Below are 21,553 nucleotides of genomic sequence, written 5' to 3' on the forward strand. Positions count from 1 at the left end.
TAAATCACTTCTCGGAGGTGGACTTATTGCACGGTCTACTACATGTATATACTGGCGTATACATTCATAATTCCGAAGGTTCGTTAATCCGAAAGCGAAATAAGGTTTGTTGTTCCGAAGGTTCGACAATCCGAAAACGAAATGAGGCTCGTTGTTCCGAAGGTTCGTTAATCCAAAAAAATGAAATAAGGTTCGTTGTTCCGAAGGTCTGTTTATCCGAAAAACGAAATGAGGTTCATTTCGTTTTCGGACTAACGAACCTTCGGAATTACGAACCTCATTTCATTTTCAGATTAATGAACCTTCGAAATTACGAACCTCTTCGGTTTCGGACTAACGAACCTTCAGAATTATGACTCTCATTTCGTTTTCGGGTTAACGAACGTTCGGAATTACGCCACAAATGTTCGGATTAATGAACCCTTTTTCGTTTTCGGATTAACGAACATCGAGGTATAGGCAATTTACGTGTTTCGGAATTACGAACCTTCGGAATTACAAAGTGTAACCATATACTGGTACTATAAGCTCACAATGAGTTTTAGGTTTCTCACCACTCAATTTAGTGTGCACATTCTGAATTAAGAAGCTACATGTAACCAGAGTACCAAAGTCAAAGTGTGATGTCATCAATTTTCACTTTTTGCATTTCAGTGTTTTTTATACCATATTTTGGTAGAGTATGATGAAAAACCCCCGCTTACAAAATATGGTGGGAATAGGTCCGTGAGGCCCCAAGATTTGACCTCAAAGGCTCATGAATATCATAATTCAGAGCTGCCAAGTAGTACTGATTTTCAGTATTGAAAAATGAGAAGAATACAGATAATTTCATGTAAAATACTGATTTAAGTTTCAGCTTTACATGTGGTCCTATGGTATCTTTGAAAATACTGATTTTTTCACCAAAATACTGATATTCAGCTTTAAAAATACTGAAATGTTCTTTTTCTGGTTGGCAGCTCTGATAATTAGCCCCATTGTAGTCAATGTATTATTATTCTAAATGTTAGGAACAAGGCCAATAATACATTGACTTCAATGAGGCTAATCATGTATTCCCGAGGTTATATCTCGGGTCCTTATTGACCAATTCTCACCAAATTTTGGAAGTGGGTTTTTTTTTCTTCATGCTCTACCAGAATATGGTATTAAAAATGCTGAAATGCAAACAAAACGTTTTTTGTGACGTCATTACTTCTGTACTCTATCTTCCCCAGTTTTCACTGGTTATATACAGTACATGTACATTGTAAATCTATAGTTATTGGTGAACTTGCATAATAAATTCATTTTTTATGAAGTTATACAAGTTAAACATGTTCTATTTCTAAGTTTAGTAGTAGTAGTATGGTAATATCCCTCTTTCTCCCCTTCCCCTATAGTCCTCTCTCTGTCTCTTGCTCTCTTTCTTATTCCCCTCCTAGCCACCCCCCCCCCCTTCCCACCCCTCTTTTTTGTCTGTCTCTCGCCCTTTGACCATTTAGCATAATTTAATTGACCATGTAAATCAATTTAATGTTAGTTTTACAAGAAGCTTTTTTTAATGAATGTAAGAACAACATGAGTATTACTCTGCAAAGTTGACTTGACTTAACCCTTATTGACCCCCCCCTCGAAAAATTTCATCTCTACGCCGTCGCGTCGCGTGAAGCTTTTTTACCGCACTGCTCACTGTTTACTTTCAAGTCTTGCGCATCTTTTGAGACCAAATTTGCAATGCAGTTTCGAAATTACGCAACATTTTGTAAGTGCAAATTGCTCAAAAATGTGATTCCGTGGAAAGTCAGTGCAAATTGTGTTTTTCAACCACAAATCATAAATGTATGATTATTTTTACTTTTGTTGGTTTAAATGGATTTATTTTATGCTATTTATGATTGCAAAAGGGTCCTTACATATTGCATCAGAAAAAACAAAAATTTTCAAAAATACAGACACCCTATGATACATGTGAATTTCAAAAACAATAAAATACATTAAAAATTAATTACATTTTTGCAATTTTGTTGTAGATGTTTGTTAGAAAAGTACAAATTGATGCTCTCACACAAAATTAGCATTCTACTAGCTACATGTATATAAATTGAGTTAAAGGCAAAAACATACACAAAAAAATTATGGCAAATTTCAAATGCTTATTTGCATAATTAATAAAAAAAATAAAAACAATTTTTGTTTTGAATTAATTTTTCCTATATGGTCTTGTAGTTTACATTCGGCTCTACATCCCCCCTCCCCCATTCTTACAGCCTTTAGCTCACTCCCAATAGATAATATACACAATATTACAGAATGCTAGACATCAGACTTTCAATGTGTTTTTTTATTATTATTAACAATGCATTATTGCTGTCCAATTAAATAGATTGCATAAAACAAGAGTTGCATTTACATTTTGCTCTCCTTTGCTCATAAAAAGAGAAAATAAATATGAATTAGTATACCCTGCGGATAAAATACATAACTCTTAACAACAGAAAGAGGGTTTATGTGTTTCAAATTCAAGCCATGACGTAATTCAGCAAAAAATCGATCCACATTTTGCAGCACTCAACCCAGGTGAGGTGAATAAGTTCTTGGCAGAATACGAAAAAGGTCAACCCTCCATTCGAAACCATCAAGATTGAATTTTTATAACATACTTTTATGTTTTTCTTGAAATGAAAACACTGCTAACAAAAAATATCTAATCAAAATGATCAGCTGCCATTCGTTTTTGGTTTTTCTTTTTACATCAAATTATGATTATGTACCAATGATGGGCCAATTGCATATATATAATACTTAAACAGAGGCGTGCGGGCCGAGTGCAGGGGCATTTCATGAAAAACTTGTCTGTGATTTTCAATGCACACTTAGCATTCAGCCAAACATGTATTATAAATAAGAGAGGTGGTTATCTTCAAAATTTCCATGTGAAACAAAAAAGGAAAACTTAGCTCGGAAGAAGAACTTGCTAAAAAAAGGAAAAGGTCTTAGAAAACAAAGAGGCACAATACGAAAATGGAGGGGGGGGCAATACAACGAGTTATTGCTAGTGTGAATGACTGATGTACATTAATGACAATGTGCATATGGGTTATTATACAATTAATGCACATTTATGAGTGTGTTATGACGATGCAGCACACTCGAGGGTATTTACAATTATGCGAAAGCAAGAGGCGCTTGCGCCGAGTGCTTTTGCATAATATTGTGAATGCCTGAGAGTTGCTCGCATTGTCACTAACATCACGAATCTTAAAATGTGCATTAATTGTTTTATAAAACGGGTCGGCAAAAAGAATTTTTCATGGAAATCTTGTTCAAATCCCTCCAACTTGTGTACGATCGCACAGACGAAGAGATCACAAGACTATTATGACATCACAGGCGTATCTACTATGCGCGCCTAAGTAAGCGCATCAAAATCCTAGCCAGCCTCTTTTACTGAACGCGTATCAGTTTTTACGTGCTTTTGGAACTAATGCTGCACAAAAATTGCATAGTGCTGCACAAAAAATGCACAGTGCTGCACGAAAAATGCACGACTGGAAGGTTGCGCATAATTAAAGCATGAACACGTGACTTGAATACGCACTCACCATTGGCTACATCCTTGAACCCGTTTTATAAAATGCATTATCTCACTGATGACTTAGCAGTATTACATGTGTCTTATAAAATATGGCCATAAAAAGATGATATTTCATGTACATCATGCAGATGAAAACTTGATGCTAAAGTATACATGTAGCAGCAAATGATGACATGAGAAAGTTTCAAATTAATCACATCATATTGACTATTAAAGGTAAATGCCAGTTTTGGTAACAATCTCAAAATGACTTTTTACAGAATCCAATATAATGACCACCAAAGTGTCTGTTTACCATATATGAATAAATATGTGCCGAAGGATTCTGGAAGAAATTGTGTAATTGCTGAGTGCCCGGATTTGGGCACTTCCGTCGGGTCTTTATTCCAGCAATATAATATACACTGTCTCACATGTGCCTATCTGTGTTGGCGATCTTCAGTGTGATTGTTTTTCAGCTTAGATTTAATGATTTCACAAAGTTCAGTTTATGTAACTGTACCAGATCTAGATCGACGATGATATAGTAATACTTAAACTTGGTTTTACAGACTTTCTCACGAAATCAGTGTTTTACTGCAAGTACTGTAATTTAGCTTTAACCATCTCATCATAAATGTAGATCGGGGGGGGGGGGGACTTCCATTGACAAGTGGATACCATGCGCGACCATGGGGTCTCGAAAAGCACCCTAAACACTTTTTTTCCATATTCTGAAAATGCACCCCTTAACAAGTATTGGCATGTGAAACCCTACCCTTAACAAGTATTGGAAACAAAACAATACTCTTGCCAAGTATTCACTGAATTGACCCCCTAAACAAGTGCAGCAATATTTTTATTGTAATGTCCGAACTTCGGTTTTTACCTTCCAACATCATTGGGTTTAGTATAAACCCGCCTCCCATATCTCGCACAAATCGTACTCTAAACATGCAGTGTTGACTCTTGGGCAGAAAGTACATCCTTTATAAAACATTTTAGTCTTAAGTTTTTACACCCTCGAAATTTGACCCTAAACATGTAGCTTTCCTAGCGATAATAGATACCCTTTTTTCATTATTATAGCGTTTTTGACACCCTTATTAGGTGTAACGTGCCCTATCTTGAAAAAGACATCCTTTTTCCATGTTTTTTGGTCGCGCATGGTATCCACTCGTCAATGTAAGTGACCCCCCCCCCCCCACCGATGTAGATTTGGGTCCCATATGATAACATAAAGTTTAGTGATTAATCAGACCCTTGAGTTTCACAATTTATCATACACTTTAGTCAATGCAATTAATCGTAAACTGATTTTCTACAATGACTGCTATACTTTGTTACAGGCCCAAGGTTTATAATTCACATGAAAAACTCTTAACTGGAGATTGCAAACACTGATAAGCATATGTGGGACCGTGTATTATCACTGCTAGGAAAAGGACCAAACATCACTCTGCCCTGATAATTGACAGAGTTAAAAGGAATTGAGGAGGCTTTCCACAACAAAATTATGATTTCTTTAATCTCATTGCACAAAATATAAATTAGTTTTTACAATTTAAAGTTCTTAAGATATGTTTGGTATTTCATTCCATTTATATACGAATATATACACAATATTTAAAACATGAGTTATACAAAATAAAGCTTTATACTTGTACATATAAACACCTGAATAAATACAAATTACATATGAAATAAGATATAGGGCAGGGGTGGTAGTCTGAGATGCCATTTTATCTCTGAGATAAAAGTTGAAATTTTATCTGCGATAAATTTTGACTTGCGAATCTAAAGATGATACGCGACAGAGTATAGTGCCTACGCAGAGATATACAATGCATATCTAAGCATTGCAACACAGATGACATGCAGGTGCTCATGTTTACTTTGAATAAAAATTAAATAAACTTAAAATAGGGTGGAGGTTATTCTATCTCCAGGATGTTCATTTCAGCAATATTGCTACTGTAGGTGAATGTTGAAATGAAAATGAAGAAAAATTATATTGTTATTGAGAGTATTTCCTTAACATTATTCCTGTAGAATTGTGAATTACTTTATGAACCTTTTCTTGATTTTATTTGTCTTTGAAATGATGCTTGTAATGATGCAAAAAGAGATGATTGAAAAAGAGATGGAGTATTGTCATTTGTTTTAAAAGAAGTTTATGTAAAGACGCGCTAGCTTATAGTGCAAGCGCATTTTAATTCAATAAATTGACGCAATCTCGCTCCTTTGCCACACCTGGCGGAATGGATTTTCCTTAGTTGAGTAAGACGAGAGAGCTATAAAACGGCATTTCTCATTGGATACTGCTTCAAAACTAGGCGTGTCTTACAGAGATAAAAATGAAGACAAGTGGAGCGCCTCTGGCAGTCTCACCTGCATCGCGCGATTCAATGTTGCACCGGTGCTGACTTTAAAAACTACTATTAAATAATTATTCACAAACAACACCATTCATACACATTTCATAACCTTCGGTTAAGATTTGGTGTTGACGCCACCACCGTCGGAAAAGTGGCACCTAAAGTCTCACTCTGCTTCGCAGGTGAGACAATAAAATGGTTCTCAGAATATCTCACTGATTTTAACGGAGATAAAATATTTTATTTTATCTGAGATATAATGGATCTCAGAATACCACCCCAGGTCTTCAAAATAAAAGTTTTTGTGCAACAAACTTTTTTGCTCAGAATAGACCCACCTTTCAGCCAAAAGGCACATTTTTATAATGAATACTCTCAAATTAATGTTAAAAAAATATACAAATGAAATAACAAATTTTAAGGTAAACATGAGCATTGACTTAGCTCTAATGAATGAGTATATATATTGCAAAATATTGCATGAATAGACTGTTACAAAAATACGTAAAATACCCTTCGCTTGTGCATTTAGCGTTCAAAATTGTGAATTCTGTGAAAAGTAAAAATTTGTGAAATAAGTGGTGTTGCGATGCTTATTAACCTGTTCCTTATTTTGTGAAATAATAGAAGTTTTAAAATTTGTTGACATTATCTCTGTGTCTTTCCTGAAATTTCAAAAGAAGGGGGGGGTGGGGAGGTGGTAGCATGCTCCCCCTCCCCTGGTCCATTTAGGGCTAAGGGTTAAGCTGGGGCCTGTTTCATGAAGCTGTTCGTAAGTTAAGAGCAACTTTAAGAACGACTGGTGATCCTTTCTTGTGGTAAATGACATTCACCATTATATCTTGGTGATTATTTAGCGCGTAGGAAAGGACAACCAGTCGTTCTTAAAGGGGAAGTTTACCCAGACAAAAAGTTTATTGTAAAAATAGCAGAAAAAATGATAAAAAATATTGACGAAGGTTTGAGAAAAATTCATCAAATAATTAAAAAGTTATTAGAATTTCAATTATTCGATTTGTGACGTCATATGCGAGCAGCATTCCTACATAGCGAATGGTAAAAAAATCAATGAAATGTCATTTTCTCAGAAAATTCGAAATGGTTTTCACTGTACCTTTCGAATATCAATAGACAAATCATTTCACGTCCGATCATGAATAGAAAACATAATTAAGTCATCAGGAACCATAAAAAAATTGAAATTCATGCATTTTATATTACATAACACATGGGGCAGCTGCTTGTTTATGACGTCACAAATCCAAAACTTTGAACTCTAATAACTTTCTTATTCTTTAACGGATTTTCCTCAAACCTTCACCAATAATTTTTACTATTTTTTCTGCTATTTTTACAACAAAGTTTTTAGAAGGGTGAACTTCCCCTTTAAAGTCACTCTTAACTTACGAACAGCTTTATGAAACACCCACCAGGTCCACTACTTGATGAAAAGATGTTTATGTCACAGTTGGCCTTCCATAGTAACACCACAACCTTGAACCAGAGCTTGAAGAGAACCCTAAGTTCAGAATACAGTTCATCTAGTCTGCAGTCACAGACCCTGGTGGAAATTTTGATCGACGAGAGGGTCTTCACACGAGACTAGCACATACAAAACTCGCTTTTTCAATTTCCCCGATTTACAACTTTGATCGACAAGAGGGGTATTCACAAAGGATTAGCGCATATAAAAATTGCTGTTTCAATATCTGTGCGAGGGGGGCCTTCAGTACACATTGTAGGCTGCACATTCAGACCCCTTAATTCAAAGATGGGGTGTGCGGAGCTGACTGGGGTTCACCCCCGCTACGTTGGAACCGATCTGTAATTACGAGGTCGTCCTGTTAAAAGACTGCGGCTACCTGGATTGATGGTTGACGGGTCCGAAAGGAGTAAGAATGAGGACTCCTGCCTTTTAACTTGTAAAACACTGTGAGAGACAGAAAATGATATTGGGAATATATTAAAGGTCAAGTCCACCCAGAAAAATGTTAACATGAATAAATAGAGAAAAATCAACAGCAAAACGCTGAAAATTTTATCAAAATCGGATGTAAAATAAGAGTTTTGCTTATTTTTCACAAAACAGTGAATTATGCACAACTCAAATGAGAAAGTTGATGATGTCCCTCACTATTTCTTTTTGTTTTTTATTGTTCGAATTTTACAATATTTCATTTTTTATAGATTTGACAATAAGGCCCGACTTGACAGAATCACATAGTATTAGACAATAATCATTCCATATGTTCAGGGAGCAATAATCGTTTTTTCACTTGACAATGAGGAGAAAAATAGAATATTTCATATAATAAAATACAAAAGAAATAGTGAGTGAGTGATGTCATCAGTCTCTTCATTTGCATACCCACCGGGATGTGCATATAAGTGCTCTGTGAAATTAAGCAAAACATTAAATGTCATAACTTTCTTATTTTACATCCGATTTTGATGAATTTTTCAGTGTTATGCTTGTTGGATTTTTCTCTTTTTGTTCAAATCAACACTTTGTTGGAGTGGACCTTTCCTTTAAAGCATATCTTTATATTTTGTATGAAAAATCCCAGAAAAAGGCATGCCACAATTTCAATTCATTACTAGCTTATGTGTGTCATAGAATAAAGGTTTATTGACCTGATGGATATAAAATAAAATTATGTTTATGAAAAGAATTTACTGATTTTATATTAAAAGTTCATTTTGATATAATAAATTATCTGCATATTTTGGTTCAGGTTTATATCAAACATCTTCTAATGCATGGAATATGTTGAAAATTTTAGGATATAATATTTGGCTCTAGCAGTCTTACATCCAATTGCTTTATATATAAAGTATGTACGTACTGTAGGAGCTGTTTTAAATAACAATAAAAATGTTTTGCTAACATAAGGGGGAAAAAACATGTATAACATCTCTGATGATATCCACCACACCAATAAAGTTACTTTCAATTTTCTGAGAAAATGGCCATACATTTTACACATATATCAAACAACAATGTATGGATGAAATGCTCGTTTGTGAGAAAGACTCATTAACTCCATTATTCCTCCACCGGTTTTTAGCAAACCTTCACCAACATTTCTCCCTAAGTTTCTCTGCCATTATTAATAATAATAATGATAAGGATAATACTTCTACTAATAATAATAATTATAATAATTTAAATGATATAAAATATTTAAATCGGGGTGAACGTCCTCTTTAAATAGATTTTTTTTAAACTTTTACTCACATTGAAAGAAGACTAGCGATGACGAGAAAAGCAGCCATGACATAGAATACCAGTCCTCTAAGAATATGTAACGTTGCGTTATAGAGAGTATTGAAAATGAGCGGTGATACCACCATGGCTAAACTTTGTAAACATCCTATACAGGCAAACATTACACCTGATTGAAAACAAAAAATATGGAATAAAAGTCATTTAACCCTTTGCTTTCATTAATAAATCTGTTTTGCTCCTCAAATCAGCAACAATACTTTATTTTCTATTCATTTTTATGTAGTTTTGTTTTTTAATCCTCAAATTGGCCATAATTATCCATTTTTATTCATATGAATAGACCCCATGCAGTACACAGATTTCATAAGTTCTAAATTATTCCTTTTTTTGCTCCTCAAATCAGCAACAACACTTTATTTTTGATTGATTTTCATATGCAGTTTTGTTTTTTATCCTCAAATTGGCCATAATTATTAATTTTCTATTCATATTAATAGGACCCATGCCGTGCAAAGATTTTACAAGTTCTAAATCAATCCTCTTTTTTTGCTCCTCAAATCAGCAACAACACTTTATTTTTGATTGATTTTCATATGCGGTTTTGTTTTTTATCCTCAAATTGGCCATAATTATTAATTTTCTATTCATATTAATAGAACCCATGCCGTGCACAGATTTTACAAGTTCTAAATTAATCTTTTTTTCACTCCTCAAATCAGCAACAACACTTTATTTTTATTAATTTTTGTATGTAGTTTTGTTTTTCCTCCTCGAATTGGCCATAATTATTAGTTTTCTATTCATATGAATAGAACCCATGCAGAACACATATTTCATAAGTTAAAAATCAATCCTTTTTTTTGCTCCTCAAATCAGCAGCAACACTTTATTTTTTGTTAATTTCCATATGTTCATATGAACATAGAACCCATGAGGTACACATATTTCACAAGTTCAAAATAATTCTTATTTTGATCCTCAAATTGGCAACCATTATTAATTTTCTATTCATATGTTCATATGAACAGAACCCATGCAGTAGACAGATTTCTGATAAATGTATAAAAATTATGAAATAAAATAATAGTGACTTAGTTCACTAACCTTGTTCTGACGGGTAAACCAGTTTTGACATGATCGTTCTCAGCATTGGAAGAGATAACGCTCGGAATAATCCTACCACTGGAACTGGAGAGATGAATTAGGAGATTGGATGAGAATAATCCATGAGTTAACATGAATTTATTTATTTATTTCCCAAAACCTTTCAAATGATAATGTTCCTTACATTATTATGAGTAAGTGTACCAAATATCTCAAATATTTTTAAAGATATATACATATGATTTTCTTGGAAAAAACCTCAGGTGGTCATTTTCAGATTGAACCCAAAAATGGTACCCCATGTCTGCGCACCCATTGACTTAAGTTGCCCGCGATTCGGGGATATTGATGAAAAAGGCTGCATTTTGAGGCCTTCAAATGAAATGCCCGAAATTCATTATTTTCCCACCATTTTGAGTCAGATTTTTTAATGAATGTCTTTCCATGTATTGCATGGGTACAGGCTGTGGTTGTCGCGTACCTTCTTTTTAGAATCGCGCAGATACGCGTATGCACAGACAAGGGGGGTTGCGCTGTCTTTTGCGCAGACTTGGGGGAACTTGCCATACAGTGAGATTATGACTTTACATAAGGTATTTTCCATTGGCAATACACAACATCTAATAGTCATAGATCTTGATCTACCACGATTTGACCATGCATGATATACATCTGAATAGTGCCAAATTCCCCATAAAAATAGAGGAAATCTCTTTAAGTTGAACTGATTTGTGTTGTCCCAAGAGATACGACTTATTAACACTTACCAGCATAAAGATAAGGATTACTTGGTGCTACACCTGTTAACACGATGCATAAAATTGAAGAAATTAATCCAACTTGAACAAGGCTTGCATCCCGTAGGTATCGACTGAGAAGCTTCCCACCAATTATCATACCTACAGAGGGTTACAAAAAAAGAAATTCCATTCTTTGAGATTCATCAAATTCTAGCATAAATTTCATTTGTTATCTTGCACTCCGTTGTCAAAGGCCACAGATTATAGCCATTTACTTTTGATAATCGATTGTCTCGAATCAAATGGCGCACATTCGATTAGTGTAAAAGTAGTACTCAGTCGTTGATTGTTGGGAGTCTGATGGGATACATCAATTTATTTTTTTTTACTTCCAGGTTAAACCATCATCAGTATAATGATCACCATCATCATCATCATCATCAGCACCATCATCATCTTCATCATCATCATCACCATCATCATCACCATCACCATCATCAGCACCATCATCATCTTCATCATCATCATCATCACCATCATCACCATCATCATCATCATCATCACCACCACCATCATCATCATCATCACCACCATGATCACCATCATCATCAAAATCATCATCGCTACATACCTATTGCTCCCGACACATACTGCATTGCACTGAATATCCCAATGATCACCGAATCCCAGCAAAATGGGTGCCCCATTCCGTAGAGCAATGTCAACGATGGCAACGAGAAAAACACCAGAACCCTGAGAAGCATGACAGACGTGGCGATAAAGAGAGGGAGACGCCGTTGGTGGGTGTTGCTCTGGACAAGGTTCAGTATTTTCCTGATGGCGTCTCCGACGTTTATCATGGCGGGGTGAGCTTGCGGATGTGTATCGGGCACGAGGAAGATGACGTAGATCGTTGTGAGTGAGACACAACCAAGGATGAAAATGTACGGCGCTTCGAATCCCTGGAAAATAAAAACACAAGGAATCGAAGACATATACAAGCAAATTCTTGTACTATAAAAAGGGCAATAATATTCCACATTTTACCCTAATAGTCCCAGTATATTTCAATTCTTTTAGAGGTAAATGCCAGTTGTGGTAACAATATCAAAATGAGTTTGTACAGAATTCAATAAAATGACCACCAAAGTGTGTTTGTATAAATAAAAATTATGTGCCAAAGGATTCTGTAAGAAATTGTGTAATTGCTGAGAAATTAGCAAATAAGCACAGGATTTGGGTCAAGCGTTGGGCCGACGTTCAGAGCAATAATAATACACTGTCCCACGTGCCCTTTTCTGTGTTGGTGATCTTCAGTTTGAACATTTTTCAGCGTAGATTTCAAGATTTCACAAAGTTCAGTTTATGTTACTGTACCAGAACTAGATCCTCGATGATATACACTGACAATTAAGCCTGGTTTTACAGACTTTCTCATGAAATCAGTGTTTATTTCAACTACTGGTATTTCTCTTTAAAAACTGACAGAGGGGGACATCATCCCCACAAGATCTTTGTTGCAGATCGCCTGATTGCGATGGATTTTGCATAATGGTAGTCACTCTGACTCTTACATGCACCTTTCAATGAAAGATTATGTGTTTGAATAACAACCTTGGAGTTAATTTCCTTCAGCAAGGAAATCAACCACAATCAGTCCTGCCAACCTCTGGGAATGAAAACTGTATTGTGATAAAAAAAATGTACTTTTCCCAAAAAAGTGTATTTCATAATAAAATGCTTGGCGCACTCGCTCATCGCAGCGCTCAGGCTACATGCCAGCTAAAATGTGCCCTGCTCTTGCAGATGAAAAAAAAAACATTGAAAAATGTGTATATCTCACCCTGGTTTTAACAAAATGATTGGAAAAAAACAAATTACCTAAAAATTACATTGATCTAATAACCATATTTCGGTATGTTTTATGAAATAGCGACATACAGAGATGATTTTTCTCAATAAATTATGATTTTCTTTTTTTTTTTTTACAAAAAACATATTCTTTAAAGAAAAAACGTATTGCCGTATTTTGGTTGCAAAAACGTACTAAATATGCCTAAAACGTACTGGTTGGCAGGTCTGAACAATGTGCTGCACTCAGTAAATAGAGGCCTGGTAGCATTCATTCCTTCAAATACGTGCACACTGCTTTGACTGAAAACAGTATCCGGGCTAAAGCCAGAGTAACAATAATAATAATAACAATAGCCAATTTTTATAAAGCGCTTTTCCCAGAATGGCCCAAAGTGCATTACAGCATATTATTACCCCGGTCATTGGATTAATTTCAATCAAGCACGAAAAGTGCACAATTTCCACTCCCTGGGGAGCATTCCTTGCATTCATTGCAGCCACATTATGGCGCTGGCAAACTCAAACATACAATATCTTTCGCATCCTACCGGGTACCCATTTAGCACCTGGGTCGAGAGTGGCAAAATGTGGATTAATGCCTTGCCAAAGGACGCTAGACCGCGGTGGGATTCGAACACACGACCCTCTGTTTACAAGGCGAGAGTCAGAACCACTACACCATAGCTCTTCCACACAATATTTAATTCCTTTAGAAAAAATATGTACATACTGTAATATCATGTGATTTGTACTTTACAGCTGTGTATTATCATTATATAGAATGGCCATGTACCTGAGTTTTTATCCAGAAACCTACTCCAACTTGAGCAATTCCCGCAGCAGTAAAGCTCAGACAATCAAGGAGAATGATTCGCAGAGCCCTCTCCTTCTTTGTGGTAATGTCTGCCATGTAGGAGAAACAGCCAGCGAGGAGCAGCGAAAAGTCTCCACAAACACCCAGCATAAAATGACCTGCATTTGATAAGGAAAATGTAGCCAGCTTGTTTATCACTTACAGCTTGAATCAACTATAGTAATAATTGTACATAATTATATTATCATTAATTTAAGTACATACTTTTTGTTTTGTTTTTTGTTTGTGGTAACTCCCGTAGGAACTCGGCAGGATAGCATTTTGCTGGTAAACGCCAAGCTGGTATATTACCAATTACCTATGAAACATTTTAGGTCTAGGTTAACCAGTCATAGTGGCCGAGGTTATAGACGACAGATATCACTCTCGGGCCTTTTTTATCAAAGTGAAGACAATGGCAGAGTTGGGATTCGAACTCACAACCTTGCAATTATGAGTCCAATGCTCCAACCACTGGACCACACGACCCCTGAAATGCGCATTACAATAATTTTATTATTTATATTACCCCGGCTATAGCCGTGCTGCCTACAGGCACTCTGTCATTAAAGGAACTCCTGGGTACCCATTCACCTCACCTAGGTTGAGTGCAGCACAATGTGGGGAGGATAACACGCCATGGCTGGGAATTGAACCCACGTCCCTCAGATTGAAAGACAAGAGTCATAACCACTAGACCAAGCTTACCCCACAACTAGGTGGTCTGTGCATATTTAACCAGTTACTTGGGTAAAAATATTTGTTCATCTATTTCATTTCCAGGCAAGATCATAACATGACAAAGTACAATGAAAACATCACATGGTTGACAAAAAAAAATAGAATGAAGTTAAAGGGATGGTCCAGGCTGAAGATATTTATGAATTTAAGAATATTGAAGACATGCCTAGAACTGTTTCAGAGGAATAATGCAAATCTTTAAAGTGCAATAACTTTATTTATCTGTTATCTAATTTTGATCAAATTTTCAGCATTTTGCTCTGTGAATTTTACTCTATACATTGAGATATAAAAATCACCAGCCTGGAGCATCCCTTTAAGCACGAGCCAATGCCTGGGGATCACAAAAAAGAACAAATTATGTTGAGAGATTCTCTACATTGCCTATTGCATACATGGAATAAAGATAATTATAATAGAAACTTTTAATTAAAATCATACTTTGAAGCAAACCTTCTTTATAAGATCTGAGAAAAAAAGGGAATCAAATTCAAAAAGCAAATAAAAAGGCAAAGGAAATCAAACCAGCATTTCATCATTCACCAATTAGAGAGCAAAGTATGGTAAGTCTAATTGGTTAAATAAGTTAAAATATTTTCATGGATTGAAAGCTTGATAGTTGATTTCAGTGTCAAATAAAACTAACTTAGTGGCATAAAGAAACAAAAATCTTTCATGTTGCAGAGTTTCAGATGCCATTTAGAAAAAGTGTGGACAAGCAAGACAAAAAATCTAAAATATTTCTTTAAAATCTTAGATTAAGCTTTAAAAAAAATTAAAATGGGCCAAATATGTCGGGAAGTTTTCTGAAAATGTTAAAAAATAATCACAATTATCAAACTTACGTAAATTAATGTTAAAATAATTTAAAAATTGCATTGTCCAGTAATATATATATTTTTTTTATTTATTCCCCCCTGTCCCCTCTCCCATACAAAAAAGCAACTCACCAATGGCAAGATACCATATGTTCATTTCCTTGATAGTGACGGTAAGATAACATGCTGCATAGACACAGAAACCTATGGATGGGACTATGAGGGCAACCTTCCTTCCAGCTTGGTCACTGTGCGCTCCTAACAGGGTTGTGCAGAACAATGCTGGAACAGAGGTTGTCGCACTCAGGTACAGTGCAAAAAGTGACACCTAAAAGAAGGGAGGTTTATTATTATTAATTAGGGAGTTTTTGTTATTTACGCAGGATCCAAGAACATAGAAAATGAATTGTTCAATGCCCATCGTAACAAAGGATTACCAAGAAGCATCTGTCGAAAACCGGTGAATTAAAACACCAGTTTCTTCCTGGAATCTAGAAAAATGACATATTTGCAATTTCTAATTAGCTCCAAAAATTATGATGAAGCTGCTCTTTCAGTTCAGCAGTTTTCACAATTCCCAGCTGTTCTTTGTCATTTGATGGGTAATTTCAATACATTTAACTTGTTCTTGAATCCGTCATATGCCGCTGAGCAAAACCAATTATTAGCCAATGCAATATGTCACATATTATGTACACAAGCTGCATGAGGTAAAGTGAGTGATTGTATTACCGACCGACCTTCTATTACTGAACGCACGCATCATATGCGTCAGAAAATAATCAAATACGCTCAAACCTTTGCAACATCCTTCCAAAGGGAACTTGAAAAGAAAAATGATCAAAAAACAATTTCGAAGTCTTTATATCCTCAAAACAATAAAATATGATCAAAATAGCTCATCAGTGACTTTGTTTTCCCAACTTTTCCCATAGAAAACACACGTTCGGTAATACAATACATTTTTCAAGTGACCAAAATATTTCATTTGCGAAGAGAGGTCCGATTGGAAGCTGATGTCGTAAAAATGAAAAACAATTTCGGCAAAATTTCGGCATATTTATATTTTGTAGGTACATGTATTTGTGTATCTATGGTGAAAGTTTGTTGAATTTTATTGGAATAATTTGTTTGATATGATCAAATTCATGAAAAGTGTTTGGTATTATATATTATCAGATAGATGTTATGGATCTACATACATGTATATATTCTCTTCTACCTCACAGGAAAAACATGCATATAAGAATCTACATTTTTGAGGCACTGCTAAAATTCTAGATAGAAAGTACACAAATGGGCAGTACTATACTCATAATCATCAGGGACATGCGAGGGCATTATCAAGAATGAAAATAATGAATTGAATTATGAATTATACCCAAGGTACCTCTGGACCAGTACCAACTATGCCAAGGACGTCTCCCTTTTAAATAGTAACAAGCATGTATATTTTAATACCCAAGCGAAATGATGCATACTTTATGTTTCACAACACAAAGATGTTGATCCCTGTTGTTTGATAAACCATCCTTGTCTCAAACAATAGTCACAAGTGACAGTCAGTAGCAGATTTTTATGACTGGTCATAAAATAGATTTCAGAAAATCATTAGGAAAAGGAACTACAGCTTGAAAAATAATGAGACCACACTTTAAGAACCCAGACTCTATAGTCTGAAGTGATTCTCCTTCTGTAGACACCTTCAAAATCAGACTAAAAACATATCTATTCAAAGGACTGTAGTTTGATTCACTATTTCCATGTCACCCCATCTGTTTTCTTTAATTATTTATTATAATGTCTTGCAATGTAATTTAATATAATGTAATTTAATCTAATATTGTACAAGTAATGCAATATAATTTATTATGCTCTTAATAATCCTTACGTTTAGATATACATGTAAATGTTAAACGTTTAGAAACTATTGTAATAAGCACTATATAAATGTACATTATTATTATCATTTATTATCAACTTTAATATTAAATTTCATCTTATTTACCCTCTGTTCAATTTCCATTTCTGTTGTACCATTGACCGTCATTACACTATTATTAACATCCTGAGTGCAGAGTGGATCGTCGGCATGGTTGTAATCAACGATCCCAAACTCATCTTGCGCAATCCGCCTCGTCAGATACTGTAGTCTGAGCGGTATGAACAAGCTGTACGCTAGCATCATGAAGAAGATGACGGGTTCGACGGTGATTCTGGACTTACGACCGTCTGTCGCTGGTTGCGTGTTGTCCGCCGATGCGGTTACCTGCGTTGAATAGGTCAGGGGGGACGTTTCATCATCTTCCATGCTTGTTTGCTTCAATCGGAGTCCCTGTGCTGTTCAAAATGAAGGAAAATATTGAAAGTTAAAGATCAAGCTCACATTTACAATCATGCCAACGTAGATCAAAAGCTTTCTGGTCTCTGTTTCGTCACATGTTCTGCTGGACTACGTCTTGCTTCACCAAAGTAAAAAAAAAATTAAAAATAAACAGACAAATTAATCATTACTTATTTCTTATACAGCACTTCTTCCATGAGGACAAAAGCGCTTACAATGAAACTAATTAAAAGAAATATGTACAAATAAACTACAAATTAAGAAAGAGATGGGTTTTTAATGCCTTCCAGAAAGCTGCTATTGATGGAGACTATCTTGTCATAAGAGGCAAATTATTCCAGCTGTCTACAGACCAGGGGCGGATCCAGGATTTTCTTTTCTTTTCTTGTTCTAGATCTATTCTTCTTTTTTTCCCTTTTCCCTTTCTCTTCATTTCTTATTTCATTTGTAGATTTTTCCTTGGCCTTGCTCTGCTAACTGATGACATAGGCTTGCACTGCTAGCTCCATTCAATTTCAAAGCACATAGTATTTTTCATTCTTTTTTTCATCGCTTTGAATGTTTTCCAAAAGTTATCGTCAGCGATATATCTAACGTCAGTAACGAGTAACGTTAAAAAATGTAGTCGAGTCTATGACGGAATATTAGTCTTACATACAAAAACTTCATGATCTTAGGATCTCATTAAATCAATTGATGACATTAGGGTCAATCGTCAGAGCAATGAAAAGTAAGAACAAACTTTTGACTGAATTAAACTGAGCTCGATCATATTCCTAGTGGGCGATTCCACACTAGAACTTCAAAAATATCATAAATTTCAACATGCTTTCAATAAGTCATAAGTAGTGTAATATTTTACTATGATACCTAAATTTTATGAAAATTATGAGTTTTAACCAAAAGTGAAGACAGATATAGTTTTTTGGGGGGAGAACAATGGAATTTTAAATTTTCAATAATTTTGCTCATTGAATAGTCAAGTACAAATTCCACCTGAAACAATTATTTGCAAAGCAAGAGAAGATTGAAAATATTGCAGGTCAATAGAATAATATATCATTGATGGTTCCAAATAATATCTACAACATTTTCATGATCCATAATAGGGGCAGCCCTGATTTTTCCGAACCTATTTTTGGCAATGTCCCGTACGACACATGACAATGCAAAAGTTTTTCCTACAATTTTATTTTTGATGATGCAATTTCATAAAATGAGTTTCTCTTTGTTTGACCCATGGGTGATCGATTTATCCCATAAGGATCTAATTACTGCCCTTCATTTTTCAATTATTGTCCTATTAAAAAATGTCCCGTACGACACACGCTGTGTCGTACGGGACATGTCCCGTACGACACACAATATAATAATGCATCTAATTGCAGGATTTGGATTCAGAAACCATAAATAGTAGGCATATTTAAATTCATTTAATTGATTTAACATAAAGTGAACTGAAAAAGTACTTTGTTTATCTCCATAGAACATGAAATAGGTGATTCTAAACATTTTAATTGATTTCATGTAGGCTTATTCTTTTGTGAATCCCTTCAGCTAAACTGGTGATTTTCACTGATCAGAGCAGGTTAATTTCTTTTCATTGAGCATGAAAAGAAAACTTTTATATTTCAACCTAGCCTCGAAGATGACTTCCTCTTGCATGCTAATGTGGAATTATTATAAGATGTAAAAAAAATATATCAATCATCATGATCATCTATTTGGACTTCCCTTGATGATCACTATTTTTTACATACAATATTGAAACTCCTTACGTTTTTCAAGTTGTAAAAAAAATCTTGAAAATAAGACAAACCATATGGTTTCATGAAATGCAGATGGGTTTGAAAAAGTAGAACCGCATTTCTTTAGACAAAAAAATTGTGACCAAAAAAAGGGAAAAAAGTGACAGTTGTGACATATATCATGTAGATATACATTTTATATAAAAAATCATAACATCATGATCATTTTAGCCCCATAATTTACACAAAGTTTCATTCATTTATTGTTTAAATAGTGTTTGGAAATCATCAATTAGTTCCCTAAAATATAACTTCACACAAAACCTGAAGTTTTTCAGCTCGTAAAAATGCTGTGAACACTTGTACATTTCCCATCATGAAAAAAATTATAACATATTACTCCCAATTGTATATATTGAGGTTACTTAATTGTATTGTCCTGAATGACTGCTTATTAAAAGATTATTCATAAATAAGCAAGAATTTAGGGGCAATGCTCCTTCTGATTGATAAAAAGTTCATGTTTATTTATTCAGGCTGCCCAGTACAACACGCAGTGCCTGTACAACACACAAGTGTCCCGTACGACACACAAGTGTCCCGTACGACACACAAGTGTCCCGTACGACACACAATTGTCCCGTACGACACATTATTTTGTTTATGATATATTGACAGAAATATTCACCTAAAAAAAAGTAATAGCGGTTTTAACCTAATGAATGTCTTAGTTTGATGGGATTATCATTATCATCAGCCAAATAATGTAATTGAAGAAGTCAAAGTGACATAAAGTAAGAAAGTTTGGCTTCAATTTAGAGATGTCCCGTACGACACATTTTGAATGTCCCGTACGCCACAATGTTCTCGAAAATTATAATTTGCTTTATTTATTCATGAATGTTTATTTTGCTTTCTTTTGTAAATGTGTTTGTTCTTGGGTAATTGAGTGTCAATTTGAGTTCAGTTTCTATGAAATTTATCTGCCCAACTCACAGACTTTTGAGTACAAACTTGAGGTTTCTAAAAAAGCCACTTTTTCTGCGTCCGTACGACACATTACTATTTTTAATCTGTATTATACAGGATGTGAATTCAAGTCATGTTAAGTCTTGGTTGTTCTTACACGTACACTCTGGTAGTAGTTGATGACCACCTATAGTTACTGGAATATTTTTTGTTTTTTCTTGTCAAAAACTGTCAAATGTTCTCTAAATGTCCCGTACGACACGTATGGAATCACCCTAATGATCTATACCGCTCCACCCTACACAGAAATGGACGTGTGGGAATGTACTGGAACTGGCACCGAATCTGACAAAGCTAACCCTAAGACGCGAAGTCTCAAATTAGATAAGATATGTCGACTTTGAAAAAAATAAACAAGTTCTTGAATTGACGAACATAACGCAAAACACAAGAAAATTGCAATTAAAATATTATTTCTTACAAGAAAAACACTTTTCAGAAAATAAGATGGAAACTTACAAACTCAAATTTTCTTTGTGTGGATGTCTCGTCATAGTCAGCTGACTAGACTGTGTACGGTATCCGTCAGTTAAAAAATCAATGTAGAAAAAAAACAGAGAGACCCAAAGGTTCTTTTAGAACCTTGGTGGAAAGGGCCCAATCTTATAAAAAGAGAATTTCAATATCATGATTAATGAAACTTTAAAGGTCAAGTCCACCCCAGAAAATTGTTGATCTGAATCAATAGAGAAAAATCAAACTAGCTCAACGCTACATAACGGTAATCAAAATCAGATTTTAAGTAAGAAAGTTATGGCACTTTAAAGTGTCTCTAATTTTTCACATAACAGTTAATATCCACAACTCAAGGATATGCAAATGAGAGAGTCATTGATGTCCCTCACTCACTATTTCTTTTGTTTTTTTATTGTTTGAATAATACAATACTTCAATTTTTGCAGATTTGAGAATAACGACCAACTTGACAGAACCATTAGATTTAAAAACAATGGTAGTACCACATATTTAGGGGAATAAAATTTGTTTCATAGGATAACAGGGTGTGTGTGTGTGTGTGTGTATTTGAGTTTTCTTCAGACGTGTATCAATCAGATATGATTATTTACGTCTGGGACCGACCTTTAACGTCACCATCCGAAAGACGTGACCAGGGCTCGAACCTCTGCATCAATTTGTAACTTTCCCACAGCTTGGA

At 34.9% G+C, this 21,553-nt stretch overlaps 1 protein-coding gene across 1 annotated transcript; it reads right to left on the bottom strand.

Annotated features, from left to right (window-relative positions):
• Window positions 1-7,323: 7,323 nt before the first annotated feature.
• Window positions 7,324-20,944, bottom strand: LOC121417451 (proton-coupled folate transporter-like). Its single transcript, XM_041611168.1, has 9 exons — window positions 20,857-20,944; window positions 17,285-17,616; window positions 15,409-15,604; window positions 13,658-13,836; window positions 11,642-11,972; window positions 11,038-11,169; window positions 10,271-10,354; window positions 9,176-9,332; window positions 7,324-7,867 (listed from the first exon to the last, which is right to left on the bottom strand). Exons 2-9 carry the CDS (start codon window positions 17,585-17,587, stop codon window positions 7,744-7,746), a joined length of 1,506 nt encoding a protein of 501 aa, XP_041467102.1. The 5' UTR covers window positions 17,588-17,616; window positions 20,857-20,944; the 3' UTR covers window positions 7,324-7,743.
• Window positions 20,945-21,553: the final 609 nt, after the last annotated feature.

This window comes from Lytechinus variegatus, chromosome 6 (genome assembly GCF_018143015.1).
Source record: "Lytechinus variegatus isolate NC3 chromosome 6, Lvar_3.0, whole genome shotgun sequence".
NCBI lineage: Eukaryota > Metazoa > Echinodermata > Echinoidea > Temnopleuroida > Toxopneustidae > Lytechinus > Lytechinus variegatus.